The 12,010-nt window shown below is 42.0% G+C and overlaps 1 protein-coding gene across 8 annotated transcripts in view; it reads right to left on the minus strand.

Annotated features, from left to right (window-relative positions):
• Positions 1-7,135: 7,135 nt before the first annotated feature.
• Positions 7,136-12,010, minus strand: part of LOC109399618 (tetraspanin-11) — an 80,537-nt gene continuing 75,662 nt past the window's right edge. For all 8 annotated transcript variants that reach the window (XM_019672109.3, XM_062855836.1, XM_062855835.1 and 5 more), the window contains one exon: positions 7,136-8,070. In XM_019672109.3, coding sequence (XP_019527654.1) covers positions 7,633-8,070 — 438 coding nt within the window. In that variant the 3' untranslated portion in view covers positions 7,136-7,632. The remainder of the gene's footprint in view (positions 8,071-12,010) is intronic.

Below are 12,010 nucleotides of genomic sequence, written 5' to 3' on the forward strand. Positions count from 1 at the left end.
TTAATCCTTCATAATTCACGCTCGCTATAAAACTCTGTCTGGCTATGGATCCACAGAAGAACTACCAGACGAAATTGAATTTTACTTTGACCGATTTTTGGAAGTAGGAATCAAGAAGTTAAGCAGTGTAAGAGTAGGTGAGCATTGTTAAGACAGTACCACCTATGGACGGTGGTCGACCCGGGGACAGCACTGGTATCCGAAGTTTGGGTAAATGGTGACGAGAAGACATTGGCTACATTTCGCTAACTCTGGAGGACAGCCAGTACTGCATCTTTCAAGCCAAAAAGAAGTGGCATGGGTACCGTTGAAAGAGTATCACAACAAGGCTTCGCTAGGATTAAAAATGACCCTCTTGAAGCAGCGCGCCAATCAGAACTACAGGATGGAAGCGTACACAAGGCTGGGGAACTCCGATTAGCAGATGCAAATGAATAGAGATGACCCAGCCTCGAGCTGAAAATATCCATAATAAAGCTAATACTAATAAAGAATGTATGAAGGCTGCCCTTTATCTGAATTTGGTAGTCCGTGAATTCTTCACGGACTACCAAATTCGGTTCCATTTCCGGCAGCCTTAGAAGCACGCAATGAAGAAGAGCGCATGTTTGAAATGATGAAAGTGAAGCTCGTTGACGAATCAAGAAGCAGTTCAAACTGAAGGCTGTGAAGATAGGAGGTAAAGATAAGCATCAAACATCAGTAATCTGCTACTTCTGTGGAATACAAGGTAACCGGAAGCAGGATACAAGCATACTTGAACGAGAAAAGTATCAAAGTTCGATTAGAAGCCGATCAAGGAGAGAGCTAAAGCAATACGTGAAAACGAACAAAATAAGGTCGAATACCACGGTTATCCACTCCATTTTGATACATTAAAATACTGGTTTTGGACTCCGGCGTGACTTCCCACCTAGCTTCATTTGGAGGATAGTACTGTTTGTTCGACCGTTTCTGCTGCAGATGCAAAAGCGATTCGTACCGTCGGTGTTAAAGACTGTGTGATTCGGATGCATCCACAGCAGTTGTGAAGAAACAAAGATCACTATAACAGAAGTAATCTACGCCTCCGAGCTCATCAGTTTTGCACTGACGAAGCTTGCAAAGTAAAGTGTCCGTACCGTAAACTGGGGTGTAGTTGATCAGTGGGGTGAACATGATCACTCAATTACCCGCGGATATCGACTTTCAAAGAAGCAACAATAATATTTTAACCATTCGCAATCATATGACGTAACATTAAAATGGAATGGTAATTTCCTTGAAGGTCGATATTCGTGGGTAATTGAGTGATCAGGTTCACCCCACTGATCAACTACACCCCAGTTTACGGTACTATGTTTGAGCACAAAAGGCGCAGTATGTTTTTCAATGGCGCTGCAATCGTGACGGCAAATCGAGTGAGTGACCTGTACCAGCTGAACATAGTGGATGATTCCCGCTCCTTGATGGTGAACTATCGTCAGCATAACAGAGATTGTCAACAGTGCTTCAACTGCAGAGAAATTACCGAGCAAACATTGTTGCTGTACAAAAGAGGAATAAACCACTCTTAAGCAAACTTTAACTTAAGAAACTGTTATTCAGCTAGTCCTGTTTCTTGGGTACCTTATCCGACATTTATGATTAAGTGAAGACTATTCTGGATGGATCCACGGCACCTGATGAATGTAAGCGTTAACGAAGTTCATGTCGGATGAGATTTCTGTTCAATAGGATGGCGTTGCAATTTTCCGAGCCTGATGATGGCCTTGAGGCTGAAAGGCTGCGCATCAAGATGAACCAAAATATGAGCATCAAGTTTGTGGATATTCAAACGAACCAGCGACAGTCCTTCGATCAATTCGGTCGAACCTTGGAGTGCGTCTGGAGAGATGCACAGAAACCATCAGACAGATCGTTGATCAAGCAGAATCGAAAACAGTCGATGAAGGTAAGTCCGGTGCAGAACACGATTTATGGGGAGTTGGAATGGTTAAAGAGATGGCATCTCACAGTGACAACGGGACCTTGATGATCACTGAACTACCTGCATTTAGTAAGACAATGGAGTACGGAAGCAAAATAAGACCGATCAATCAGTGGCAAGATACAAAACCATATTGCTGGTCCAAGTCCATCCTCAAAAGTTCGGGACGGATTATGATCTAGTAGTGTTTGCTCCAGCCGTTTCGAAAAGTTACAGCGAGTTGAACATTTTTTGAAAAGTGAAAATTTTACCTGTCCTAGTTATTTTGAGTATCCCCTGTATTTTCGGAATCTTTCAATACTTGCAAGTGGGGATCAGATGATGGTGCGTCACGTGGGCATCGAAACAGCACACCTATGTGAAAAGTTAACTGGAAAATCTTTCATGCTTCATAAACAGAAATCCTAACGATTTGTGCAGACTACGAAAAATAATCTATGGACTAAAACAAACAGCGAGGGATTGGAAACACGAGATTGATGGCATATTCAGGAAGATGTGGGATTTCGCAGTTTTACAGCTGATCCCTGCCTATGCCGTGGGTCCACGAACCTTACGGAATTCAAGATCACGGAGTTAGGAGAACTTCATTTCTTCCTTGGAATACAGATCAGGAGAGAATATTCACCGAATTAAGCTAACTACATTGAAAAAAATCTCTCCGTGCTTTCGGAAGACATAAAACATCCTGATGATGACCGGCTTTCTACAACACAAGTGCTGCAGAATCCAGAGCAGCTCCAGAACCGTCGAATATCGCCGTCAACACTAGAATAGGTGGCACGCTGAAGGCTGGGTATGTCGCGCAATTCAGATCTCTTTAAGATCCGTTAACCTCATTCCTAACTCCTCGTGGTGCTGGCCGGGCTGCGCTGCTAGTAGTCTTAGCGAAGATCGGGTAACCAACCCTGGTGGGCAGGGATGTTTTCGATCACATGGTAATCGTTTGACTCATTTGTCCATAACTCAGTTCAGAAACCTAATATTGAATTGTAGTGTTCGGCAAAGTTGTAGATTAGTGTACGCCATTTTCTAACTTTTATATATACGGCGCTAGAGCGCTAGTACCACCTACTCATACTAAACGATCGAAAAATCCGATCGTTTAGTATGAGTAGCTGGTATTAATACTTATACGACGTAAATACTAGAGTTAGAATATGGCGTCCTTGGTGATAATTGTAGGAAAAACACTAATCTGCAACTTTGCCGAAAACAACATTTCAATATAGGGCTTCTGAACTGAGTTGTGAACAAACGTTTGCCAAGTGATCGAAAACATCCTTGCTGGTGGGAATTTCGATCGTAGACTGACAGGGAAGGGGGCTTTGCATCTGTAAACATGAGCGTCTGTTCTCCAGGAGGAGCTGCTCTTAACAGTATCTGATCTCTATGTTAGGGGCGGCTGATCAACGTCCGAGCGCCAGGGAAGCTCAACTGTGTACTGATGTCCGGCCGTACCAGCCAGCCGTAAAAACCCATTTTAACGGAAAATCAGCAATAGAATAATACGAACCGAGACCAACGGCAACGACCCCAACGAACAAAAAGGACTTGCGATTGGAAACTCGGTACGTGGAACTGCCGATCTCTCAACTTCATTGGGAGCACTCGCCCATCCACTGACAGACCGCGAGTTCGGCATCGTACCGCTGCAGGAGATGTGTTGGACAGAACCCATGGTGCAAACGTTTAGAGGTAAACATATGTACCATCTACCAGAGCTGCAGCAGCACACGCGACCTGGGAACAGCTTTCATCGTGATGGATGATATGCAGAGACGCGTGATCGGTTGGTTGCCGATAAACGGAAGAATGTACAGGTTGAGGATCAAGGGCCGATTCTTCAACTTCAGCATAATAAACGTGCATAGCCCACACTCCGGAAGCACAAGGACGCATTTTACGCGCAGCTCGAACGCGAGTACGACCGCTGCAGAAGCCAAGACGTCAAGATCATCATAGGAGATTTGAACGCTTAGGTAGGCCAGGAGGAGGAATTTAGACCGACGATTGGAAAGTTCAGTACCCACCAGCAGACGAACGAAAACGGTCTACGATTCAATATGGCCATACGAAGCACCTTTTTCCAACACAGCCTTCCACATAGTTACACTTGGAGATCACCACAGCAGACGGATTCGCAAATCGACCACCTCCTAATTGACGGACGCCCACTACCTAGTAATGGTCAAACGGCGCCAAAAAAATTCTTTGTCATCAACAATGTACGGTACCGGCGACCGCCACAGTACAACCTTGACCGACTAAAACAATCGGATGTCGCATCAGCATAGGCGCAGAATCTCGAGGCTGCGTTGCCAGACGAGGGCGAGCTCGATGAGGCCCCTCCATAGGATTGCTGGAGAACAATGAAAGCAGTCATCAACGACGCAGCCGAGAGCAACATCGGGTACGTGGAACGGAATCGACGGAACGAATGGTTCGACGAAGAGTGCAGAGCGGTTTTGGAGAAGGAGAATGCAGCGCGAGCGGTAACGCTGCAGCAAGGGACCCGAGAGAACATGGAACGTTACAAACAGAAGCAGAAACAGGAGACCCGCCTTTTTCGGGAGAAAAAGTGCCACCTGAAAGAAGTGGAGTGCGAAGAAAGGGAACTGCTGTGCCGTTCCCAAGAAACACGGAAGTTCTATCAGAAGCTCAACGCATCCCGCAACGGCTTCGTGCCGCGAGCCGAAATATGCAGGGATAAAGACGGGGGCCTCTTGACGGACGGACGAGAGGTGATCGAAAGGTGAAAGCAGCACTTCGATCAGCACCTGAACGGCGTGGAGGACGTAGGCACGGCAGCCCACGGCAACGGAGGAAACGACGACGCCAATGCAGCGGAGGACGGAAATGAACCAACTCCCACGCTGAGGGAAGTTAAGGATGCCATTCACCAGCTCAAAACCAACAAAGCAGCTGGTAAGGATGGTATCGCAGCTGAACTCATCAAGATGGGCCCAGAAAAGTTGACCACCTGTCTGCATCGGATGATAGTCAGGATCTATAAAACCGAACAGCTACCGGAGGAGTGGAAGGAAGGGGTAATCTGCCCCATTCACAAGAATAGCAACCATTCGGAATGTGAGAACTTCAGGGCGATCACTATTTTGAATGCTGCCTATAAAGTGCTATCTCAGATCTTCTTCCGTCGTCTGTCACCAAAAACGAATGAGCTCGTGGAAAGTTATCAAGCCGGCTTTATCGACGGCCGGTCGACAGCGGACCAGATCTTTACCGTACGGCAAATCCTCCAGAAATGCCGTGAATATCGGGTCCCAACGCATTATCTGTTCATCGACATCAAGGCAGTATACGTCAGTATCGACCGCACAGAGCTATAGAAAGTCATTGACGAAAACGGCTTTCCTGGGAAGCTGACTAGATTGATTTAAGCCACAATGGACGGTATTGAAAGCATCTGGAATTCCATTTAGTTCAACAAAATCCCTTGAAGCCGTTCTGAAAACCTCGTGAAATCAAATAAAAATATCTGAAACTTCACCATATTGCTATGTGTAGCATAGTTGTCCCACTTCGCTGGCCTCGAATACGTTTATTACGCTTTGTTTCATCGCCGGGCTCATGGCCCCTTCGAACCCAAAAGCATAAGCTCTCTCTTTCTAAAATCTCATGACACACTTTTAGAACCTGAACTTTAATTTAAGTTATGAGTCTGTTCAAGTTAAAATCCCACATGTGTACAATAGCGTGGGACACAAAAAGACATTTTACTCCTATACACTTTTTGAGTTTCATTTTGGTCCCATATCAACTGTGCAAAATTTCAGATCGATCGGAGAAACTATATTTTAGCGCCAGCCATTTTAAGTTTTCATACGATTTAGTATGGGGAAATGATTTCTGTTGGAAATTTTACGAGGAACCAACCCTCCGAAGACCGCAAAGCGATCTGAGGCATGTGGAAAAAGTTATTGACTGAAAACCGAATGGCATGCAAAGGCTGTTTAACATGTAAGGAATAACAAAAAATAACACTGCTCGACAAAATTTTACAAAATTTGGTGTTATGGGATGAGAAAAAAAATAACAGGGGTTTGGGACCCTGGAAGCGTCATAGTGAAAGAATTTTTGAAAAATATTGGACCGGGCCTTCACAGTTTAAAACCGAAATTTGTATGGAGAACTTGGGGTGTTCAGTTAATATGTGCATCATAACGTCCCGTGCATATTTTTAGGCGTTTTCAGTATTTGGGTTAGTTTCGTTATTGTCTAACGCCGCCTAAATATATGCACAGCGCGTTCCAATGCACATATCAACTGAACACCCCAAGTTCTCCATACAATCTTCGGTTTTGAACTGTGAAGGTCCGGTCCAATATTTTTCAAAAATTCTTTCACTATGACGCTTCCAGGGTCCCAAACCCCTGTTATTTTTTTTCTCATCCCATAACACCAAATTTTGTAAAATTTTGTCGATCAGTGTTATTTATTGTTATTCCTTACATGTTAACAACATTTAGTGTTGAACGGTGTAATAAAATCTCGTTATTTTATTGATCGAGTGAGGCCTAATAACTTTTTCCACGAACGTCGCATCGATTTGCTGTCTTCGGAGGTCTGATTCCTAGTGAAGTTTTCTACAGAAATCATTCGACTCACTTTTAGGGATCTAGGGGTGACTCCTAGCGATTTTTCTTTGCAGGAGTAAAAATTCCCCATAGTAAATCGTATGAAAAACTAAGAATAGCGGGCGCTAAAATATAGTTTTTCCGATCGATCTGAAATTTTGCACAGTTGATATGGGACCAAAGTGGAACTCAAAAAGTATACAGGAACTTGAGTTTTTCTATTTTTTGTATTTTTCCATATAAACCGTGTACCAGGCGAGTGTACAATCTCGCCACTACTTAAAAGGAAGAGTGTAGTGTAGGTACTGTCTTAAAATGAAACACAACATATAAAATTTCCTTAAATCTTTATTCATTATCATTAAAGAATAGCTTTTACAATGACACAGACGTTCAGATCTGATTGTGTATATGCAGTAGACGAATAAAATTGGATTGACGACAGTTGGTTGGATGGAATGAATATCATCGGTTTCATATGTCCGCGGAGGATCGTTTTATTGGTGGCAATTTCTGCCCTTCTTTCAGATCAACAGTTCCGTCCTATCGACTTACGCTCTAGGCTTATGAATTTCCTTCTGAGGCGATTTCGCTTCACCTTAAATGCATTGTAGCATTCGTATTTTTTCTTTTGCTATTTACATATGCGAATGTAGAGATTCCGTGCGAATTGTTTTTGAAAGATGTTTGGAAAACTTTTCTTGAAAAAAAAAAAGTTATTCAACATTCATATCACAATTATGAGCAATACATTATCATGGATCCGGTTCATTAGAAATCTATTTCATGACTGACTTTGAACACTGTTCAAATTGAGTTGATTACTACTCCCACTCATTTTAAGTAATATTTCTGATTAACCATCCGAAGATCCATCGAGCTAATGTACCACTCTGAATTGCAAGAGATAAATGTAAGCGCCCTCTCACGTTGTACTTTTGTTTTGCTCTCTCAGGTAGATATTCAAAAAAAAAAAATAAAATCAGAACAACAAACAGGCGATCAAGTGGTAAAATTTTCATGACAAGTTATGGTTGAATGAAGTTTATACGGGCAACCCGCACGCTACTCGATCATCCGGAACAGCGAACACGAGAAGATCATGCCGAAGATGAGCAGGATCGCCACTATGATGCCGGACGCCCCGATGATCGCCGCATTGTCCCGTATCAGATTCGAAGTGATGTCCAGACAGCCCTGGACGTAGATGTTCTCCGGCGTCGGGTGGTCCTGGCAGGGTTTGTAGTCGGTGAAGGTCTTCTGGCAGCACGACTGTGGGATCGAACCGCGCCAGTCGTTGTAGTGCTTGACGCCGCAGCACTTGAGCCGCTCCTGGGTTACGTCCCACGCCTGGGTGATCGAGCGCTTGCCATAGGCGCCGTAGAACGTCATCGAGGAGTGCATCTCCTGCTGCATGGTTTGGGATACCTTCTCGCGGAACACGTAGCCCAGGATGCCTCCGATGAGCATCGTCACGAAAATAAGGAAAATCAAAATGAAGTACTGAAACGGAAAAGGGGGAGGAAATAAAGATAGTGTTTGTTAAGTTGAAAGTGATAAGTTTTGGTGAACCAATTGGTGATAAACGATGTCTTAGTGTTTGATGCCAATGAATTGAAACTTAATCTAAATGAAATGAAGATGTAAAATCAATGAGATGACGAAACGTAAAAGAAAAATCGAAATGACGATCGATTCCTGTCAGGGGACGAGTTTTAGTGACTGGTTCTCGGCGGAACAGAGAGAATGGCAAGAGTAGGGGAACAAAGTAAAAAATAACAAGGTTTCTTGCTTGCAATTAGGGTTTTCTGGTGATTTCATTATCAGCCTTGTGTTTCCAAGGAAATTGAGAAACACATGGAGGCGCATGGCTGCTGAAACTCCTCCAGAGATTCCTCCAGGAGTTCATACAGAGGTTCCTTCAAGTAGGACAACTCTAAGAATTTCTCTGCGGATTCTTTGTAGAATTTATTCAGAAATATTTCCTATAGGCTGACCATTCGTCTTGTATTTAACGGGACAGCTGATTTTTCAAATTATCGCCACACAAACATTTAAAGCTCGAATGGCATTGTTTATAACATCCACTTTGTGTTTTGGACATCGATTTACTTTATGTAGAGTTTTCAACATATGTCCCGTATTTAAACGGGACAAATCCGGTCAGCCTAGTTTCCTGGGAGTTTCTACAGGATTGTATTTTTTCCGATATTCCTCTAGAGATTCATTCATTAGTACTTCCTGAGATTTTTACCAAAATTATACCCCAAGTAGCATTTTATAGTCAAATAGACTAGAAGAGGTTCTTAGAACCATCATAAAACCAAAATAAAAGATATTACGTTTTAGGGCGGTTTTAAAAGCCTCTTCAAGACTAATTGGCAATCAAAATGTTATACGGGACTGGAGACAATTTGTTGGATTCCCTGAAGAAGATCCAATAAGGATCCAAACGTTGGAAATAGTCAACATACAGTTGTTTTCGATCCCCGAAAAGACTGAAACGCCACAAAAATACCCAAAATGTTTACTTAATAACCGTCGTTAAAGCTGTGAAGATTTCTTCAAAAAAAGTTTCAGAGGTTCTTTCAGAAATTCCCGCTCGGATTTCTTCTTGGAACCGTAAGGGATTTTTTTCAAAAATGTCTTCAGATAATTCTTCAGAGTTTTTGGAAATTCTTTAGAAATATAAGTGCGGGATTTATTCGACACTTCTTCCATGGAGTTTTACACAAGTCCTACATATTGTTTCGGAAATTCATTCGGGGAAATTCGGGGTTCCTTCAAAAATTTCAAAAGAAATTCTTTCTGGGATTCCGGTAGTAATTCCAGCTCGAATTTGTTTTTAACAAATTGCTCTTGTGGCTCCGTCAGGAATATTTCCTGGGGTTCCTTCAAAGATTCATGTAGCAACTGTTTCAGATATTGCCTCAGCAATTATAGTTCTTCCCAAAATTTCACAAAAATGCCTGGAAGAATTCTTGAAAGAATCTCTAAATGAAGCCCTAAAGAAGTCTCTTGGTGATTGTCTGATGGAATTCTTAAAATCTCCTTGCTAAAGGTTCCAAGAAGAAATTGAAATGCTTCTAGAGCGATTCCTGGACAAAAAATCGTGGGAAAGCACTTGAAGAAACTCCTTAAGATAGATCATAAAAACATCTTGGAAAACTCTAAAAGGCGCTGCCAATAAACTACATAGACTCAAATTCGGCAATTTCAGACCCCCTCCTCCCCCTTATAGACTTTCGTCCATACACAATTTTCGAAATTTGCATGGACCGTAGACTTTGGCCGAAAACCCCTCTCCCCCCTCAAGGGTACGTAGTTTATAAACAGGCCCAAAGCAGGTTCAAGGAAAAATTGCTGCAGTTATTCGTAGATAAATTTCTGAAAGAATCTTTTAAGGTGAATATAGAACGAAGCCACACCTTGAATTTTTGAAAGCATAAATCTGAGGAACCAAACATCGCACCGAGCTGAAAAGTTGATCGATTGGTCACCCGCTGGTGGTGACCAATTGATACCCTTTTCAGCTTAGTGCGATACTTGGTTCTTTAGATTTGTGTTTTTGAAAATTCAAGGTGTGGCTTCGTTCTATATTCACCTTAAAATGTCTGCATAAATTTCTGCAGAAACTGCGAATAAACGTAATGGTAGAATTCTTGTATAAATTCAACAATAAATTTCCTCCTGGGATGAGTTTCTGAAGGAATCCTTAAAAAAATCCTCGAGATATCTATGGAGGAGTTCATAGAAGAATTTCGTATAAAATTTCTTCAGAAATAATTACATAACAATATTGCAATCCCTGAATATGAATTCCTGAAGGAGAAATGGTTTCCTCTGAATTCTTAATTATGCGTAAGGTACACCGGGGCAAGTTGAAACGGGTGGGGCAAGGTGAAACACGAAGTTTTGAAATAGATTTCAATAAAATTTAGAAATTCGTCCTTCGCTAAAAGATTGTTTTAATCAAAAACTATGTGTTATGGCGATCAAACTGTTTATCATCATTAGAAAACATCATATCAACCCGCTGTTTCATCTTGCCCCACCCGTTTCAACTTGCCCCGGTGTACCTTAATATTGAAGCCATTCTTATTGGGGCTTGCCAGTATAGAGGGCGCTGAAAATTGAAAATCATGAGTAATCAGCTCTGATTTTACCATAACAGCACTGGCCTAAGCGGAGCCAGAGTTAATTATGATTCTCTTTGTCATTTGCCTTGAATTTAAAATAACTGGAGCTGTTACAAGAAAGTCAGATATATTTCCACAGGAGTACAGGAACCTGCTTCAATTTTCTCCAGAAGTACATCTCGAAATTTCATTCTAAAAATTCTAGAAACATTTTTTCATGTACTTCTAACAGTAATTATTCGAAGGATGCCTCCATTAATTCATCAAGAAGTACTTTCAAAAATTTACAGCCACCTTTTTGTAAGGGAAATTACGCGAGGATTTTGATCAATTTTAAAGATACATATTATGATAACGGAGAGTCATTGAGATGCTGGTCATGAGATGGGTATCCTCAAAAAGAAACCCCTCCCATCCAGGATAAACTTCTTAAAAAAATCTTGCAGCATTCTTTTCAGGAAATGCTTTAAGATTTTTCTAATGATTTTACATTTTTTTATAATATTCCAGAAACACTGTGCATGTGCAGTCATCACTGGAAGTACTTAGGAACTAAATTATTTGAAGCTGGTCTTGCATTAGAACAGGGAACAGAATGTTGGTAATTGAAAAAAAATCGCGTTTTTATGGGATTCGAATGGGATTCCGTATTCGCTAGACCGGTACTTTTACCAGCTAAGCCACAGAGCAGGTAATGGTTCTGCAGAATAGGAAGTCAGCTTGACTCCGAGACCATACCATGAACACTCCATTTTTGGCTTTCTACTACGTATTTGTTCTGTGGCTCAGTTGAATGAAGCACCGGTCTAGCGAATACGAATTCGTGGGTTCGAATCCCACAAAAACGCGTTTTTTTCCCACAAATTCATCTCTTAAAAAATCAACGCGTTTTTTGTTCAGTTTTTCAGTAAATATGTTTCATATCATTAAGTCTACGCATACCAGCAACACAGACTGCTTGATAGCTAGGGGTGCGAGAGTTAGTCTCGGTTACATACAAACAATTCGCTCTAATTTGTAGTTAGTGGGCACAAAAGTAAGCGTGTGGAAGGGTGGAATCTCAGACACTCATTTTGCAAGTACCTTAATGACAAATTAATTCAGTATGATGCTGTATAACATTTGGATAATTTTCTGGTACCGTCTTACCCCGCTGGTTCGACACGTTTTAATACGACACTTTTCAATTCGTACCCCGTTTATTCGACATATGTCGAATTAAAAAGTGTTCAAATGTCACAGCGATGTACACGGTAAAACTCGCACCCGCAGCTGCTCATCTCGCAGCCGCTATTTCCGGAAGT

Source organism: Aedes albopictus, chromosome 3 (genome assembly GCF_035046485.1).
Source record: "Aedes albopictus strain Foshan chromosome 3, AalbF5, whole genome shotgun sequence".
Taxonomy (NCBI): Eukaryota; Metazoa; Arthropoda; class Insecta; order Diptera; family Culicidae; genus Aedes; species Aedes albopictus.